The sequence below is a fragment of the Orbicella faveolata genome, unplaced genomic scaffold (assembly GCF_042242905.1).
Source record: "Orbicella faveolata isolate gen_17 unplaced genomic scaffold, um_ofav_v1 contig_3, whole genome shotgun sequence".
NCBI lineage: Eukaryota > Metazoa > Cnidaria > Anthozoa > Scleractinia > Merulinidae > Orbicella > Orbicella faveolata.
The window spans coordinates 263,832-283,959 of record NW_028301558.1 but is presented as its reverse complement, the minus strand read 5'-3'; the positions used below and the strand labels follow the sequence as shown (position 1 = coordinate 283,959).

The 20,128-nt window shown below is 38.9% G+C and overlaps 1 protein-coding gene, 1 long non-coding RNA gene and 1 pseudogene across 2 annotated transcripts in view; all 3 read left to right on the top strand.

Moving 5' to 3' along the window:
- The first annotated feature begins 7,327 nt into the window (after positions 1-7,327).
- LOC149105952 (uncharacterized) lies at positions 7,328-16,712 on the top strand. Its single transcript, XM_089297632.1, has 4 exons — positions 7,328-7,523; positions 12,639-12,905; positions 14,847-15,053; positions 16,483-16,712. The coding sequence occupies exons 2-4, from the start codon at positions 12,837-12,839 to the stop codon at positions 16,567-16,569; spliced, it is 363 nt and encodes a 120-aa protein (XP_089153758.1). The 5' UTR covers positions 7,328-7,523; positions 12,639-12,836; the 3' UTR covers positions 16,570-16,712.
- LOC149105953 (uncharacterized) lies at positions 10,100-12,156 on the top strand (annotated as a pseudogene).
- A 783-nt stretch (positions 16,713-17,495) lies between the features above and the next one.
- LOC149105948 (uncharacterized) overlaps positions 17,496-20,128 on the top strand; it is a 29,009-nt gene continuing 26,376 nt past the window's right edge. The window contains exon 1 of the long non-coding RNA XR_016209656.1: positions 17,496-17,616. This is a non-coding gene — a long non-coding RNA (uncharacterized LOC149105948). The remainder of the gene's footprint in view (positions 17,617-20,128) is intronic.

Here is a 20,128-nt window from a genome sequence, read left to right as displayed (position 1 = left end):
AGAGCTCTGATTTCATATTAAACTCCTCACTCTTATCACCATTTTAGGTGATCAATCTGATCAAGAACAGACTTAAAATTAATTATGAGCAAAGTATCCACCATACCAATACATGCCAATCTGGATGCACAACTTCAAGTTTTACTAATTTAGAGGTTTTCTATGTTTTGCATTGCTATCCCAAACTTAAATCCACCCAATGAAGGGAAGTTTGCTTAAAAGTTATTTATAATATAAAATTTTAGGTTTGACCAGCAAAGCTGCTTGGAGACTCTTTATTATGTATGGACGTTCCCTTAAAATGGCCTCTGGCAGTCTGGCCAACTTATAATCCATTCCATATCCATTAATGCTTCCCAAGCCAAAGTCCCATTATAAGGTATAAACTGTACCAGACAAATTAACTGGGAAAGGTGGGAAAGGACTATACTTTAGCGTTACCTACCAGTAAGTCCTAAGTCAATTCATTGCGAGCTGCTAGCATCAGTCAACTACATGTACATGTATCTAGCCAGCTTAAATTTGGCTGCTCAAATATCCAAATTGATGTATGGTCTGCCTTTGAGATGTTGAATCAGAATTCTTCATGATTTAAAGTTGACATCACAAGTGTGCACTGTTGACAATACCTTTTTTGCCAATGTTGGGAAGGGGTAGTGGGAGGTTGTGCGGGGGTAGGAGCTGATGGCCTAATGGTAAATTAGTTGGACTCTGGATCAATAGGTCCAAAATGGAGCCCAAGCCAGAGTTGCTGTGTCATGTTCTCAAGCAAGACACTTGACTCTCCCAGTACCTCTCCCCTCCAAGGAGTGAAAATGGTACTGACCGATTGTAGGAGCAACCTGACAAAAACAAGGGGTAACCTGTGATAGACTAGAATCCCATCCAGAAAGAGAGTGGCAATACCCCTGGGCATTTCATGTTACAGAGACCAAAGGTAAGCACCAGCACTGACGAGCCATCTGGCTCATCCATATCCCAAAGGGGTGGAACAGAGTTCCCTTCCCTGCAGCCGGTGAAATAATCACTAGAGTGTTCTCATTCCGAGCCGCAAAGACCAGACGAGGGATTTGATTTCCTGTTTAAAGCAAACCTTTTCCCATAAAAGTTTAACCCCCTTGACTGGATGTACCAACAAAACTTTCAAGTGAGGGAGGGAAAAGGACATTGGTTAATATACATTTCAAACAGACAGCTACACTGCAGACGGCTGGAAATGTAAAATGACAGCTTGGGACCAGGGCAATGGTGGATCATGGAATGAGGAGAGGACATTGGAGAGTGATGCTCCTCGAGTGTAGCTGTACAGGCAAGTTGATTCAAGAACCCACAATGAAGGATGATCCCCCAGTGGTGATGTGGTCGGCATGTGGTGTTGTGGTAACCAAGGCCACTATTCAGATTTCTGAAGGAGCCATTTTTTATTATAGAAAAAAGACAGGTAGCCTTTGTAACAACAGTTACTCCTTTTGATATTTAAATGCCACATCTGATAGGGATGAAACTCAGCTTTTGATTTTTGTTGAAAATTGGGAGAATAATGCATTCCATGCCCAGTAGAAATAATGTTACACATTCCAAGCCATAATGGCAGTAGGTGGGGTGGAGAGTGAGACATGGTGGCGGATCCTTCCTTCATGTCAGTGACATTTCTGTCCTTCAGGCATTCAGTTCAAGATGCTCAAGTGTATATCTTGCAGGAACTACAGTGCAAGGATTTTCTGGCTGTGATGAAGCAAAATCATCCATGCATTCAGGAAAAGTACCAGGTGATGAAATGACACATCTTGATCAAGAGGTGGCTAACAGCAATCGCATGAACTGAGGAGGATTCAGGTTATCTGCCCAAAGGTGTCACAGCAACAAAGATGCCGCACATGCACCCCTGCCCACGCGCGCCAAACTTTGCCTCCAACCATGCGCTCCAGTGCCGCGCCATCACCACATCTGCATTGTCTCCACCTTTGCTGCTGTAACACCTTTGTGCAAAAGCATGGTTAATCCTCTCCACCTCTTGTGACTGATGTAAGCTACTTCTTTGTCAAGGTGTGTCACTTCATTGCTTGAGACTTCTCCTAAATACATGGAAGATAGTGCTTCATCACAACTAGAAAATCCCTGCACTGTAGTTCCTGCAAGAACACACTCAAACATCTTGAGCTAAATGCCAAAAGGATGGAGACGTCTCTGAAATGATAAAAGGATCACCAACCGTGACTTTCTTTCCACCCCATCTGCTGCTCTGTTATAGTATGAAACATGTGACATCATCCCAACCAAGCATGCAATACATCATTTTCCCAATTTTCAACAGCCAATCAGAAGCTGCGCATCATCCAAATAAGGTGTGTCATCTGAATATCAAGCACGAATAAATGTTATTTTATAACCTATCTTTTTCCTATAACAAAAAGACTCATTCAGAGGTCTGAATTCTAACCTTGGTGACCACAATAACATGTGCTAACCAAATCACTACTGAGGAATCCTCCTTCACTGTGGACTCCTGAATCAACCTGTCTGTACCACCAGACTCAAGGGGTACCATTCCCTGATTTCCCTCCCCATTACACAATCCACAACTGCCCTGGTCCCAATCTGCCATTCCACATTTCCAGTCGTCTGTTGCATAACTGCTTGCGAAATGTGCATGTTAACAAATGCCCCTTCCCTCCCTCACTTAAACGTTTCATGGTATATCCAGTAAAGGGTGTTGGACTTAAATGGTGAAAGATTTGTTTCAAACAGGACACCAAATCCCCCTGCCAGTCTCTGTGGCTAAGAATGGGTACATTCCAGTGATGTCTTCCCTGGCTACAGGGATCGAAAGTCTGTTCCATTCCCAAGGGAACAGAGAAGCCAGATGGATCATCAGCACGGGTGCTCCCCTCCAGTTTCTGTAACATGAAGTGTCTAGGAGTGTTGCTTCTCCCCTTGGATGGGATGCTAGTCCATTGCATGTGACCCCCAGCAATTGTCAGGTTGCCCTAACAAATTGGCTAGTACCATTACACTCTTGGGTGGAGAAAGGCATTGCAAGGGTAAGGTGTCGTGCCTGAGAACATGACACGGCAACCCCGGCTTGGGCTCCGTGTTGGACGTATTGATCCAAAGTCCAACTAAGGCAGTGAGCGAACTTAGGGTTTACCAGTCAGCAATGTATATAGATTAAAATTGTTTCTCTTTTTGCTGCCTGGCTCGTTCTCGGTAGAGTAACTAGTGAAATCTTAATGTATTCTCTTCCTATGGTTAGACGTTTGTTTTGCTTTATCCTGTTAATTTGGTCAGGGCTTGACACTAATGGTAGCCAACTCACCACAGACTAGAGTAGAAATTTAGTTTTGGCTACAGAGCTCGACACTAACTTTTCAACTTACTGGCCTAGTAGCCAGTGACAACTTATATGTCACTAAACAACAACAAAAAATTTACTAGCCAAGTGTTGATGCTGACTTGGTACAATAACAGCAGAATTACTAGCAAGACTTGAAAACACAATGCAATTGACTCTCTTTAATACATTATGGAATTAATTTTTAAAAAAACACCGTGCAATTTTGCATCTGAAACCTCTTGATCAGTTGACATATAGTTGGCACACCTTGTGTCACGCTTGACTGGTAATGTTAAACACAAGGACGAACCAATTTATCACCGAATTGCACTGGTTTTAATTTTGTTCAATGGCGTCATGTTTTCCTCACTTCAAATCTCTCAAGCCAACAGATCACAAAGAAAAATTTAGTGATTTTCTCAAAGACTCTCAGGACTCTTTGATACCTCCTTGTAAAAATATCGAGACCCCAAGACTTCATTGTAAAAACTGTCGAGACTTCTTCAATCTCTTCACAGACAGGAGCTGTAGAATTCAAACTGTTTCAAAGGCAGCATTAGCAAAATTTGACTGCTAATAAAGGTTGAAGGAAATAAATCTTTCTCACGTAATTATTTCTGCAGTGGTAAGTTTTGTCAGTATGGAAACAACAACAAATCACCTATATGTTGTTACGCTAAATGAAATGTTATCCCTTTACAGTTCTGCACGATTTTGTGCATAATTTTATCAGGGTGCTCATGTTTTGTGCTACTAATTTGTAACAAGAAAACAACATTGATGTATGCCTTCAGAAAATGCTGTCTTGTTTGTCAAATATTTCTTTCAACAAAATAACATGCTCAGTTTTTATACCCTTTCAAGTACCATACAACAAAAGGTAAACATGATAACACCACAATGAAATTCTGACCTTGTTTCCAAGAAAAGTGTTAGTGTTTGTCTTCATTGAGGAAGACAGCAACTAGTTTGGCCAATTTCATTTTGTTTACTAGCCAAAGTGGCTAGTGGAAATCAGAAACCTACTGGCCAAAACAAAATTTCTCCTAGTCTGTGGCAAGGTGTCTACTGTTAATGTCGAGTCCTGTGGCTAGTAGGTTTCTGATTTCCACTAGCTGCTTTGGGTTAGTCTCAAGCAATGAGCTGACACACCTCGACAAAGAAGTAGCTTACACCAGTGACATGAGGTGGGGAGGATTCACGATGCTTTTGCACAAAGGTGTTACAGCAGCAAAGGTGGAGGCAATGCAGCTGTGGTGATGGTGCAACACTGGAGTGCATGGTTGGAGACAAAGGTTGGCGTGTGTGGGCAGGGGTGCATGTGTAGCATCTTTGTTGCTGTGACACCTTTGGGCAGATAACCTGAATCCTCCTCAGTTCATGCAATTTCTGTTAGCCACCTCTTCATCAAGATGTGTCATTTCATCACCTGGTACTTTTCCTGAATGCATGGATAATTTCAGCTTCATCACAGCCAGAAAATCCTTGCACTGTAGTTCCTCCAAGAGATACACTTGAGCATCTTGAACTGATAAAATCATGCACAAAATCGTATGGAACTGCAAAGGGATAACATTTTATTTAGCATAACAACATAAGTGATTTGTCATTGTGTCCACACTAACAAAACTTACCACTGCAGAAATAATTACGTGAGAAAGATTTATTTCCTTTGACATTTATTATCAGTCAAATTCCACAAATGCTGCTTTTGAAACAGTTTGAATTCTACAGCTCCTGTCTGTGAAGAGACTGAGGAAGCCTCAACAGTTTTTACAATGACGTCTTGGGGTCTCGATATTTTTTACAAGGAAGTCTGAAAGAAAAACAGAGTTCTGAAAGTCTTTTTTTGGAACTGGTTTACACACAAAGTAATTACCAACAATATGTATTAAAGAGAGTTGCTTGCATTGTGCTTTCAAGTCTTACTAGTAATTCTGCTGTTGTTTTACCCAGCCAACGTCAACACTTGGCTAGCTAATTATTTTTATTTGACTAGTAACATAAGGTGTCACTAGCCACTAAGCTAGTAAATTGAAAATCTAGTGTAGAGCAACCTCGTTCCCAGGGTCTCTCATCTTACCGCCCTCTGGAGCGAGCAACGAGAGATCCTGGTTGGGTCTGGTCACGTGCTACTTTGACAATTGAGAACATCAGGGAGGGGTCCTCTGTAATCAGCAATTTGTCACGTTGAGCTTTGTCGAATTCAAAGTATTGCCCTGCGACTGCCATTATCTACGGCGTTTATCAATACTTAGTTTTCAGGCTGAAATTTCGAATAATATCTACTCCAACGTTTACCTAAAGGTTAAGCAAGTCTGTCTCAAGGCAATTTAGTGGTCATGATTTTCAATGTTGCCGTCTTACCCCTGGATTTATGGAAAGTCACTCATATTTCAACTGTGGGTGTCGAGCAGCACAATTTCATCCCGCAGTAATTGTTGTTTCTCCTTTGAATGCACACGATGAAATTGATGCAAATAGAATGTCTCCTGGAAAACGTATAGCTTTCTCAAAGTAAAGCTACGGCAATCTCTGAAGAAAAGCTGGACAAAGGTAAATATGATATTCGTGTAACGCACTTTGCAAACAGTTCTAATCAAATAGCCGGGCCAGGCGTCACCTGCGGCGTCACGATATCGAAGGCAAGTAAGCAATATGTTCACGGAATATTTCAATCTTTGTCCCCGGAGAGCCAATACTTAGAGCCTTAAAACATATCTTGCAATAGAAACGAACCTAAACAAAGTATAAGCATGGCATTGCAAATTACAGAGGTGTCAACTCTGAGAAGCGACATGCACTTAACAGCAGAAACCATGCAGACCTGCGACCTCTGAAAATTTTGTAACATAATCAAACGACTCCGCTCTACTTATAATTTCCATTTCTTCTTATAACATGGCCAGCCAGGGTCTCTCTTCATTCGCTCCAGGAGGCAGTAACATGAGAGACCCCGGGAACGAGATTGAGTGTAGAGCCCTGTTAGTAGTTTGTTTCATTCTTTTTCAGAACAAGAGCAAGACAGCAAAACACAATTTTGGTATTCCATTTTTGGGGGGTAATTAATTTCCTTTCTTCTGCTAACCCTCTTCATTCACCTTCACCTATCTCTTTTGTGACTGGGTGTCACACAACGCCTCACCCCTCTTTATTGCTGTATCTTATGCACAAAAAATTATTCTGTTCCACCACATATGGTTTTATACATGCTAACTTACAGGCAACATCCACTACCTGTTAAGTACACTAATATAATGCAATATCAAACGATCTAACTATCAGTGAGCAATGGACAATAAACACGCTCGAGGCAGGAAAGAATATTTTGCAAATCCACCAAAATGCGAGCAACAGCGATGAAATGCTGCAAGAGAACAAGGAACTTTGGGAAAAAAATCAAGAACCGACCAAACAAATATCTACTTTCCATTGAGGTATGATGGATACTTCACTAAGACTAAATTAGTTTGCATTTCGCTCAAGTATATACCGAAGGGCCTAGTTCACAAGTTGATCTTGTGACCATAATTTTCAATGGAATGAAGCACTGCTTATAAAGCCCATAACCAGATTTTACTTGTTCATAACCATAACCTGTACAATTAAAAACATTTTGTGATCTTACCGTGAAATAGCATGCACAACTTGGGCCTTTCAATTCAAGCTAGGGTTTTAAAACAGCGACAGCTACTGTAGTGACCTGGTTAAACATAGATATCAAAGCTAGACTCCCTTCAACTGACCGTAAACTAAGCATGAGCAACATTTTTGGTCAAAAGCACGATGAAATAACTGTAGCTTACTTGATTTAAAAACTCCCGCGTCTTCCCCAAATTGAATATTTGAATACATTCGAACTAATCTCCTCAGGAGTAGGCCTACACCGAGTGGTTGCGATTACAGTCTCGTTTGACAGCGGTTTCTCACAATGGAAAGGTTAGTACTAGAAATCTGACCAATCCTCGTTTAGCTTAGAATTTCCCAATCTAAATCCAACATGGCGGACGAATTTCTACTTATGGGGTAGTTTGTTCCCCTAATCCTGAAGCGTTTAAAGCCTGTTTCTTTCAAAGCTACTTTCCTTGACAGAAGGGGTTCAAGAAGGCAAGCTATTTCTTTGTCCTTAGGCCGTCAGAGTAGTGGAGGAGCGTTTACTACTCATGAAAATCGCCGAATACAGCAAGAGGTAAAGTGGATTAAGATCAAAGATCGTCTTGGTTATGTTGCCATTGAGAAATCTTCCCTTCCAACTGGGGCAGTTTGTATTTGGTGCCTGGAAACTTCAACTGCAATAAGATACCGTTACTGTTACTAACGTTTTTGTGTTCCGAATGCGCTGGGAAACTTCATTCCAGTATCACCACATACATGTACCATGTTTTAGAGTTGTAGAAGGTACAGCAATGACCCGATTATCACTTTATTTAAAAAAAAATTAACTCATTTGACTTAAATGTACATGTTTACGTACTGTAGTTGTTCCAAAGTATTAGCTCTAATAAAAAAGCCTACACCGTGTGTAAAACATGTGCTGTGAAGTAAATTACACTTTATCCAAGAACAATCACACAGAAATTAATCTTAACCCCACCTAGTTCAGAAGTAAACTTATCTGCAAACACTATTTATTCAAACTTCAGTCTGCCATCTGCTAATGACTGGCACCGATGTAGCAGGATACATCCTGCTACATCGTGATAGTTTACATGTAAGCTGGTTTAAGGCCGTTGACGGTACATGTTAGCCAATGCTATAAAACTAACAAATTGTACTAGTGTACTAATTATAGCTAGAACCAACCAGAAACAACAGATCAGTTATAATTGCTAGCGCTATATTTTTTGCGTTGCCACTATAACTTATGAATGCTTCATCATAATCTATATACCCTTGTTTAATCATATGTATTTTTATTTAGCCTAGTATATTACTTACTTCCGATATAGCTGTATGCACTTAGGAGCCTGCCTGATTTCTTGCTAGGTTAGTCAGGTGCCCCAAATTACAGTGCAGCTCAGATATATGCGAACTACGCATATGCATATTATACGAGCGTATTTTGCGTATACACATATGTCAATATGCACACATACAATGTATGTGCGTATATATATGCACATATGCATGTGTATACGCGCATATATGTCTCTTTGTTATGCATTCCCATAGGTTTCTTTATGTGAAGCATTGTTAGTCAAACAAAGGACATTATATTTCTGGGAATGATATTATATTTTGAGTTTTCGATCACTTCGCAAATTCGCCGACAAACTACCGTTTATTAACACTTGCTTGATCTTTAGCTACCAAAAATGGGAAGAAAATTGAAACAGTCTCTTGAACTCCCTATTTTAACACGTGAACTCTATGTTTTTACATGTAAAGATCTGTGTTTTGGCACATGTCGGCAAGTCGTTTGCAAAATGTTTGTTTGTCTCAATTAAGCATTCTGAAGATCCTAGTCAAAAAATTGAAATCTCCGGTTATATTTGACAGAGATCATTCATTCAAATGGTAAAATACTCTTTCCTTGACGAAAAAATTGTTTATCAAAAATTTCTATGGTGAGCTGCTCACGTTTAGTTATTTTTTCTTCAAGAAAAAGTTCTGTGTTTCGACACGCGTTGGCAAGTCATTTGCAAAATGTTTATTGTCTGAACCGTTCTGAGGATCCTGTTTGAAAAAATGATATCTCTAGTTTTATTTGACACAAATGGTTCATTTAAACTGTGAAATAATCCTTCTTTAGCCAAAGAATTGTTTACCAAAGTTGCTATGGTGCGCTGCTCACGTCTAGTTATTTTTTTCTTCAAGGAAAAGTTCTGGGTTTTGGCATGCGTCGGCAAGTCGCTTCCAAGATGTTTACTGTTTGAAGGCTACTTTGAAGCATTCCAAAGACCTTGTGGAAAAATGATATCTCCCGTTATACATGTGCATGTATCTGACACAAACCGTTCATTCCAATGGTAAAATACTCTTTCCCTGACGAAAGAATTGTTTATCGAAGTTTCTATGATGCGCTGCTCACATTTTGTTATTTTTAATTTTCTTCAAGGAAAAGTTGTGTTTTTCAGCACGCGTTTCCAAGTTGCTTGCTTGGAGCGTGTTTACTTTGTGTCAAAAAAATGTTATCTTTCGGTTGTGTTTGCTCCATGAAGATGAAATTGTTGAAGCGTGTATCCCCGGTTCTATTTGACAAAAAAACAGTAAATTTATGATTTAACGGCAAAATACTCTCTCTTTTAATTAATATTCAGTCAGTTAATTTTCTGTCAAGTGCCCAATTGCAAAATGTTAGTTTCAGCTTACATTTTGCTAGTAAGTCTAGTCTGAAGGCATACGTGCATATACTGTATACATGTATTCAAAATAAAGAAAACTCTTTCTTGCTCTGGGGCAAGCTGTCAAGTCATTGAAAACAACAATTACCTGTTAAGAAAAGAAAAAAACAATAGGTTAGCTCATACATACTAATCAGGCATATGCGTATATACTGTATATGTTTATATGCATACGCATATGTGTGTATACATGTATGTATACGTGTATACACGTATTGGGCTGATGCGAATTACGCGTATTTTTTGGTTCGGATATATCTGAGCTGCACTGTAGTAGTACTGCAGCCAGTTAGAATATGATTATTATTATTATGATTTGCACAGGATGGAATGTTTGTTCCTCTTTTTCTAAATCATTTCATTTTGAAAAAATTTAATCACCACTGCTTGTCTGTGGAGATTCAGAGTATCACCTGTATAGATGAATACGGTAAGATATTTTTTGGTATAAATTTGTATATATAATTATAAGTTTTAGATGTGTAAACTATGTTGGTTTGCCAATGATGATGCCTTGGAGAAAAGGATCCAGTGGATACAGAACGCTTCTTCTTTAAATAATTATAGGTTGAATAAACAGAAGAAGATGCGAACTTTTCTCGTAGGAGGTCTTTAATTCAAGTGGATGTTTCGCCCATTCGGGCTTCTTCAACACTAAGAATATCAATACTCGGAATAACAGTTAGAGAATCCACTCTATTATCAAAAGCTTCAGCATGATCCAAGCGCTGACTATGTTAGTGTCATCACACAGTGGAGTACAAAGTGGTTTGAGAGGGGCGAACTTAGTGAGGAAATTGCTAATTGGGTTATCAATGGTAATGCCAAGCCTGGGAAGGCTTTTGGAACCATTAAAACCCACAAACTGGGGAATCCCCTTTGGCTTATTACATCGTGCTGTGGCACTGCCATTGAGAACCTTTCAGCATTCACAGAATTTTATCTTAAGCCTCTAGTCCAAAATTTGCCATCGTTTATCAAGGATACCACACATTTGTTGCAGAGAATCGAGGAACTTAACAAAACAGGCCCCTTTCCCAAGGATAGTCTTTTAGTTTCATGGGACGTAGTTGCTATGTTTCCCAACATTGACGACAATTTGGGAATCAATGCTGTTATACATGTAGAAGCCTTAGAGGCTAGGCCAGTCAAATTTCCATCTACTGATTGCATAGTTGAGGCCGTACAAATTTGTCTTAAGCACAATAATTCGTTTTTTGAAGATGACAACTTTCTTCAGATTCATGGTACGGCTATGGGTCCCAAAAACGCGTGCAGTTATGCTGATCTAGCCATGGGAATTATTGATAAGAAAGCCAAATCAGGGGAAATTAAACCCAACCTGTGGTGGAGGTATAGGGATGACATTTTTGATCTTTGGACCCAAGGGCCTGCTAAACTCGATGAGTTTACGCATTATATTAATTCTTTGTACCCCACCATTAAATTTACTCTAGTTTCTTCTCCCAATTCACTTAACATACTAGATCTTACTCTCAATCTGGTGGATGGTTTCATCCAGACTGATATCTACTCCAAACCTACGGATAACCATATTTACTTGCTACGGAATAGCGCACACCCTGCCCATGTTACCAGGGCCATTCCCTATGGAGTAGCTACCAGGATCCAAAGGAATTGTTCTACTGATGAGGCATTTAGTAAACGCTCTTCTGAGTATAAGGGTTATCTATATAACCGGGGTTATAACCCTAATTTGGTTTCACAACAGTTTGAGAAAGCCCAGTCTATTCCTAGACAAACATTACTTCAACCCCAGCCTAAGGAGTCCAAACAAATTTTTCCACTTGTGCTTGATTTCAACCCTTGCTTACCCAGTATTGGTAGAATTATTAGGAAATACAAGCACCTTATTTATGATTCACCATCTCTTAAAAAGATTTTTCCGGTAGGGTCCATCATTCCTGCTTTTCGTAGAACTAAAAGCATCAAAGAAATCTTGAGCAGTAAGCCTCGTGAGCAACATCGCATGCCCGATAATCAGCGGGGTTGCTTTAAATGCACAGCCAAATGTGATGTATGTCGCAATTATTTATAGGAATCTAATTGCTTTACTAGCACTAGTACTAGCAGGACGTATCCTATTACGCAGATTCTTAATTGTAAATCTAGAAATGTCATCTACTTGGTTACGTGCAAGAAAAGCAATGTGCAATATGTTGGTTCCACAAGTAACGAATTTAAAATTCGTTTCCGCAACCACAAGTCTTCTATGATCACCAAAAAACGTACTTGTGAAGTTGCTATTCATTTTAACAAAGAGCCTCATGCTCTGGCAGATTTTGAATTTTGAATTATTGAACAGCTGTGTAATCTTAGTGTCAATAATAATAGTCTTGATGACCGTTTGCTCACAAGAGAGGTCTTTTGGTGTGCTCAATTATGCACCCTCACACCTCATGGACTCAACAAAAGGTGCGAGTTTAATTCCAGGAATAGGATTCGCTACAATTAACACCACCTTGCTCCTGTATTTTATTTGATTTTATTTGCTTTTTAGTGGGCATTTTGCTATTTTTATTATTGCGTAATTCTTATGTAATCTTATGTGAAAAAAATTTCTATTTCTTTGTTCTCTTTGTAAGTTATTGTTTTGTAACTTATTTAAGGCTTTTTCACTTTTTGTAAATTTTATTCCGAGTATTGATATTCTTAGTGTTGAAGAAGCCCGAATGGGCGAAACGTCCACTTGAATTGAAGACCTCCTACGAGAAAAGTTCGCATCTTCTGTTTATTCAACCTATAATTATAAGTTTTGTTATTAGTATGTTAAAGTTGCATAACTGCAACATGGATAATTATTTACCAGTTTATCAATTACACGATTTTGCATGTAGGTAACCATCATTCCAAGAGAATTGCATTCTCAGTTTCAGGTGTAGTGCATCAAGTATTTTGTACTTGTAATTGATTGTTTCTTTTTGAAATGTACATTCCAGGGTTTTTTCAAGAATAGCAGTTATTCCTATCAGTAAAGTTGGTGGGAAACAAAGGTTGGAACACTGCCTTAGTTTAAAAGCTGAATTACAGACATTCCTTGAAAGGACATTTCTCAGTGTAGGGACACTGATAGAGCTGGGATCCTCCTTTGCAACAATGAGAGAAGATGACCTTTTTAAAGAGATGTATGTAACATCATGGCAGAAACAAGACTGGATATGAGGAGCCAAATGAATTATGCTCTTGTTTTGTTTGCAACTGGAAAGGTAAGTATATAGGCAGGTAATGCAACAAAATTCTGACAATCTTGATTTTTTTTGCGGTTCTCTGAAAATACTTTAGAGAATCAGTAAGAGAAATTTCCTTTTTTTTTCAGAGTTTGATCTGTACTCCAATTTTCAATTTAGTTGAACCTAAGGGTTAGAGTTTATTGTCTGTGTTATGAAAATGTCAGTAATAGTGGAAGTTATTTGAATTCTGGTTTCCATGGGGCAAAGTATGTGAATCCATACCATACTTTTAAAAATATGTGATATTTATGAATGTGGGTCTTATAAAAGTTGTGAAATTAAATTAACAAATTGACACTGGTTTTTTAAGTATCTGTCCTCTTATTGATGGTGAATTGCATCATAAAGTTCATTGTCAAAGTAGCCTGCAGATCCACTTGCCTTCATCCATACAACTTTGACAATGTAATATTTATGACCAAATTTATCATCAATAAAAACACAGATGCATAAAAATCTGCTTGCTGTGTTTTTTATTTTCATTACAGTGAAACCTGTATTAGGTGGACACCCTTCTAGTGATTGCTAGGCAGACACCCTTACTTGTGTCTGCTTAACACAGGCTGTCCGCTCAAAACAGGTTCCAGTATGTTGTGCGATAATAGTCAATTATTAACCCTTTTGTAACACAGCTTAGCACGTAAGATCAAAGACTAGCTAAGACTGCTCATAGCACAATGTCCAGTCGATCACTACATCAATCTGGAATAATCACTCAGCTTTAAAACGATATTGCTTAACAATGTACAGGAGTCTCAGCTGAACCTCTAGAAGTAAAATGAGCCCTTTAAGTGTCTGCTTATTGCAGGTTTTGTGTAACAAAATGTCTTAATATTGGTGTCTGCATCTGTTTAATAGAGGTGTCTGCTGAATGCTGCTTTATTTTTAATTACTGTAAATGTGGGAAAAAAATTTTGGGACTTATTAAAGTTGGTGTCGACTTAAAAGAGGGTGTCCGCTTAATATGGGGTCTGCCTAATACAGGTTTCACTGTTAACAAAATCCAAAATTGTCAAATGGAGGCTTCACTAGAGGAAAACACCGGTTAAAAGCTAAATTGGATTGAGCCAAAATGATCCATAGAATCATGGCCTTTATTCATTGGGAAATTCCTGAAAACATACTGAATTATTCCCAAGTTTAGTTTATTTTCATGAAATACTGGAACGCAGCAAAAAAAGGGTTCTACTGTATTGCGGTAAATTTTCATGCCAAACTACAATAACTTATGCGATCTTTTACACTTAACAGTTGAATTCATTATATTTGCAAGCTGATCTTCAGGCTAGCTATCTGTAGAGATTGCTGATGTTTTTTCTCTTAAAATAAAGAAATCCTGTTTAGATGCAATTTTTGGCTATATCGGGAAAGGAAAATCATATGCTAAATGTCGTTGAAACTGTTCACGATGATGTCAGCTGTGAGTCTGTACTCCTATTGATGATACAAATACACATAAGCCAGTGATCGTGTGAGAAATTAGGCAGTCATTATAAACAATTAAATGTACTTGTAAAATTGAGTCTCTCTATAACCATTGACAACAGATGAAGATGGGCTACAAACACAAGACTATATATTTGTGATTGTGACTTGATCTGTGTACAGACAGTTTTGTTGAGCAGACATACATTGCTATGGAGATTAAGAATGAGATCGATGGTAGCAATATAGAATGAAATTTATGAAACCTGGGTTTCAAAACACCCTAGACTGTTAGCTGGGAAGCAGTTATATGTTACAGATGTGGTCATGGTATTTAAGAATTGAGTCATAGAGGGTTATTCATTAACATCAAGAAAATAAAAAAATCTTACAACATGTACTTTTGGCAAATTATTTGTAATAGCTTTACCTTAGACTGACATCATTAAAATACCACAAGGGAGCTTAATTTTGAAATTTGTTTCTTTGTAGATATTAGAGAAACTCCAAATGAAAGAAGCCTATCTTAATATAGTAGAGAGCCTCTTCTCTGAGAAAGTAGTGCCCAGGCACATACAGCTTCTGGATCAAGATGAAGGGAGGGCAGACAGTGCTGTTGATTATAATGAGGAGGTAGTGGCAGAGATGATGGCAGTGGTCAACAGGATTGTTCAAAGCTGTTTTGTTGATCCTGAAAAGGTCTTGCTTAATTTTGTTTTGGTTTATTATATACTTCCGGATAACATGTCAAATGCAATAACTTATAATTTGCTTGAGTGAAAAATAATGTACAAATGACACAATCCTAAGTTACATGTAAGTCAGGCTGCAGGAATTAATCTCACATACATGTAAGACACATTGCTCATTATACAACCAATCTTATTTTGGCTATGTAATTGTATTTTCTTTTTCAGACAAAGCATTTCTTTATCCCAAAAACATCTTTAACCGAATGCAAGTGTGGCGATGTCTTGGGATTTAAATTAGATGAGGCACTTGTTTTCACTGGTGAAAAGGGAAAAGAACAGGCCCTGAAGAGATTTATAAGTAAGACGGGAAGAGGATTTGTGGGATGACTGACTTTGCCAGGAAGACGGCAGTTGTCAGGATTGGTTAGAAATCGTGTTCCTATAACTTGATAGAAACACATAACTAGCACGAGCCGTTGACATAATGATGGCGCAAGCAAAGAGAATTTACATTTTGATAATCAAAGTTAACAAGTTGTTTTCCTTTTTTTCGTCACAGTGTTTTCTAAAAGAAATAGAAAACATGTTCTCTGTGTTTCTATCGAGTTATAGAAACACTGGTGAACAATTGGAAGACCTCGAAAAAGCTGTGGAAACACTCACCTGCAGCTTGTGTTCTCACAGCATTCCTTGTTCTCCCAAACTTCCACTCTTGTTTCTGTAACTCGATAGAAACACGGTGCATGTTTTCTAATTCTTAGATATTTCAGGTTTGAATGGCAAGTTAAAGTCATTTTTTTGTTGACTGTTGCCATGGGAGGAGCAGTGGTCAGTGGTCAGTGGTTAGAGTACTGGATTTTGGATTGTTCTAGGTCTAGTGGTCTAGTGTACTTGTCAATGTGTATGTTTCTTGGTAAAAACTCCAGCAGTGTCTCTTTTCACCCAGAGTTCAGTACTGGAAGAATTGTTATCCATTGTGATTCATTGGATAAGTTTTGACTAAACAAACTGTGTTTGTAACCCACTCACTACCATTGCTGCCCTTACCACCTCTACCACCCCCGCCACCCCAGTCAACCCCGTTATCCTCACCACCCTTGCCTCCCTTGCCACCCCGTCATGCCCGTTCCCCTCACCAGCCTTGCCACCCTTGCTACTCTGGCAACTCTGGCAACTCTGGCAACTCTGGCAACTCTGGCCAGCCTCACCACCCTTACCATCCTGGCCACCATGGCTACCCTGACCACCCTGCCCACTGTGCCTGTTCTGACCACCCTGCCCAGTCTAGCCACCCTCACCACTCTGACCAACCTCCCAACCCTTGCCACTCTGGCTAGTCCCTTACCACTCTTTTCCTTCTTGCCAAGTGGAGCAAGTCTATGTTAGTACTTGTATTTGCTAGTGAACCTACTTCTATGCTTTTTTTTTTGTTAAAGCTTGCAAAGACTGTTCAAGGGCATGATGGTCAGCTATTTGACAGCACTTGGCAGCACGAAGGAAAATGTTATCTCTGCTTCACTTGAGAGGTTCATTATGTTAATTTTTTGTTCCTGCATGAATTAAAATTCTACTGTTAGCTCCTGTAGTTCATCTGCAGCTGTAGTATAATCATTTCTGACATACATGAATAAATCAAATGCTCAATTATTTAACCTGTGTTTGTTTGTGTTAGATATTTGTTTTTCACTTTTAGGTTGAACGTATGTGTACATGTATGTACAGTTATAATGATGTGGTTTAAATTTATCTTTGGCATAAAAGTTTTTAAACCAGGTTGATTTCATAATTATAATTGATAAATGAAATTGAAATGGTTGGAAAAATGTGAACAAACATAAATTCTAACTGCTAGCATGTACATGAACATGTGATACTAAAGTCAATTGATACAATTTCTCATATAATCCTTTTATTTGTCAGCAGTGTTCATTATAATTCGTGATTTCTTTCCACTAAAATGTCAAAGTGGTTAGTGAAAGCCCAAAATCTAGTAGCCAAAACTGCAGTTTTGGTAGCCTGTCCCTTTTTGGCTAGCATTACTCTCCAGTCCTGGTCAGTATTGTCATGTATTGAAATTAATAAACTTGATCAAATTAATCTCTGAACTTTCTGTAATGAAAAAAAATTACTAAAATTCAAACCAACAGGCTAGAAAAAAGTTTCAAAGTCTATAAAGTTCTGGCAGAGCTTTCTTGAGGTGTTTTTTTCAGAACTTTATTCTGACCACTATTTCATCATGCAGGCAAGAGAAAATGTTATAGAAGACCTGGTAGTTACTGGAGAAGATGATTCTGTGCTGGCAGGATTGTCAGCAATTATAAATGCCTGTGATGATGGTAAACACAAGAGCGTGCAGTTTTGAATAATCTTTTCTCTCTTTTCTTATCTCTCCATTCATTTATTCATTCATTCATTCATTCTCTTTAATTTTGCAGATGACAAAGCTTTGAGGAAGCATTTCTTTGTCTTAAGATTCAGTCTAGCAAGACAGCTACTAGTGCTGTTTGTGACATTGTGTTAATAACCAGAACAAAATGAGAACAAACTCCTCCTGGATACCACCTAATTGTGTAAGTACATGTAAAATGTACATGTAGAGGGAAATTGTTGTTTGCAATATTTCTCTCACAAGTGTGAGTGCTTACTTTTCTATGAATTCGAAATTTTACGTACATGTATTGTACACAGTACATGTATGTGCTCACAAACGCTTTCGCTATCCAGAAATTATCCTTTAAAATAACCAATAATTATACAATCATGTACAATCTTTAATATTGCACTCAAAGACTTAGAGCGGAAAGTTTCACTGACTACTACAGTCAAAATATCCACTGCATTCCGCCCAAGGGTGAATTAATGCGTTCATTATGGAACCTTACTGTGTGGCATGTTCTTGTAGCCGATAAATGCACACTCTGATTGGCTAATTTTAGGGCATTCTTCTCCGGTAAGGCCCATGGGTTGATTGCGGGCTTGCAAAAACAAAGCAAATAGCTATATAATAAACAACTTATTAACCTCAAACGTTTAGTCCGGGGGTGGTACTCCCAGAAAAATTGGGTGGGGGTGTGCAACCCACTTGCCAAAACCCTTACCCTATTTACTGTATGACCAAAATCTGCAATATTCCCTACCCTATTTATGACCTGACCAAAAATTTGAAACCTTATTTATGACCTGACCCTTAAATCAAAACCGTGTTTCAGACTTGCATTATAAATAGTTCCCTAGTTCAGACCAAGGCTAAATTACTGAAAACATAATTTGTGAAGGGTTTTTGTTGATTTTTTGATAATGATGAAAAACTGGCTTTTTCTTAAAAACATACCCATATGAAGGCTAGAGTGCAAAAACCATACCCTATTTATGACTAAAATGGCCAAAGTCAGCTAAAATCGATACCCTATTGATGACCAAAGCGTCTGAAAAACCATAACCTTTGGAGCCGCACATACCTATATAGCCCATACAAGGGAGTACCCCCTCCCCCGGGCATTCGGTCTTTATGGGAAAAACTCAAACTGAGGTCTCAGTCTGAGAGTTTCCTGTAAAGACCTCATTCTTGGTTAATAAGTAGTTAATACTTGTTTCAATATTGAATCATCTGCTTTTCAAGTAAAGTGTTGGAAATTCAAAGACGACTTGATCCAATACCTCAGCAGTTTTTTTTGGAAGCACTGGCAGCTAGTGAAAATTGTCTGCAGTAGTGGGTTGTAATCCCGGGGGGTACTTTGGGAATTTCTGGGTGGGGGTGTGCCGCTGGGACCCTGGAACCCTTAGCCTATACCAAAGCTAGTTCAGCTGAATTTTGCTACCCTATACTAGAGTAAACTCCCCAGATCCCCTTCATCTATCAACACTGTTGAGGCTGATTTGCGTAAATTTAAACTTGCCGATTTGATTTTTTTATATTTTTGAGTAACAATTCCTGGTTTCCTTAGTCTAGATAAAATCTTCAACCAACTAGTCAGTTTTGTGAAAAATTATACCCTATTCTAGACCCAAACGCTCTAATTTATATACCCTATCCTAGAGTAAACTGCTTGAAAACCATACCCTTCACAGCGGCACATACCTATATAGCCCATATATGGCAGTGCCCCCCCCCCTGGGGTTGTAATGAAGTAGTATATAGGGAATTCGACAAATAACATTTCGCAGAGGGAGCCTTATTTTGCCTTATCGCAGGCCCCACCATCAAGTCCGGCCCTCACAAGCTCGTGCCGGTTGAACCTAGGGGCTACGAAACAGCGAAATTCAGCTCCCTCTTTGAAACATTATTTGTCGAATTCCCTATATACTACTAAGCTGAAGTGGGCATTTGGAAACAAGCGAGCCCGCTATTATACCACCCGAGCCGGGATGACTCGAGTGCCAAACAAGTGTGGCTGGCTGATGCGGGGCCGGAAAGAAAGCTGCGGACTTTCCGAGGCAATTCAAAGCCTCCCTCCAGAGCTTCGTGAGATGATTCTCAAGGAGTACATAGCGATAAAAATAAAGGAAAAAAAGGAAATGGGGTGGGGTAAGGTTCACGAGAGTATCTTAAAACTTCCGTTCTGCAAATTCAAGCAGCGAATTGTGCAAATGGTAATTTGTTTTAATTATGCAAACTGTTATTTCAAGCGTTGTTGTTTTCCCTGTTTCGAAAATGAGGGAACAGTTCATAATACCTCGATAAGGCTGGATCCAAATATTCTCATAGAAGCCGACCCCGATTACAAGAATTTTTTGGAAATATGTTCGTGGAACGGTTACGATTGGCACGAGTGGTTCCTTTTTGGCGAGGAGCGTTATTATTAAAAAACCTCACCCGCCTCAACCATCGCAGCAACGACTTCGCACGTAATATCGCGAGCCTCTTTTTGCCACTCAGGAGTGAAATATTCATTCACAAGAAACGCAACCAAGTGGAAGCAGGCAATCATGTTCTTATTACATGCAAATGAAACCGTCTGTTTCTAAAAGTCAGTTCGAAGCGGGAGGGTTCGTTATTTTTTATCATTTCCGCTTCAAGTTTGGTGCGCAGGTCTTTCTCCATTTTCTGGACATCAACATCAGGAAGCTTTCTAGTTGATGGTT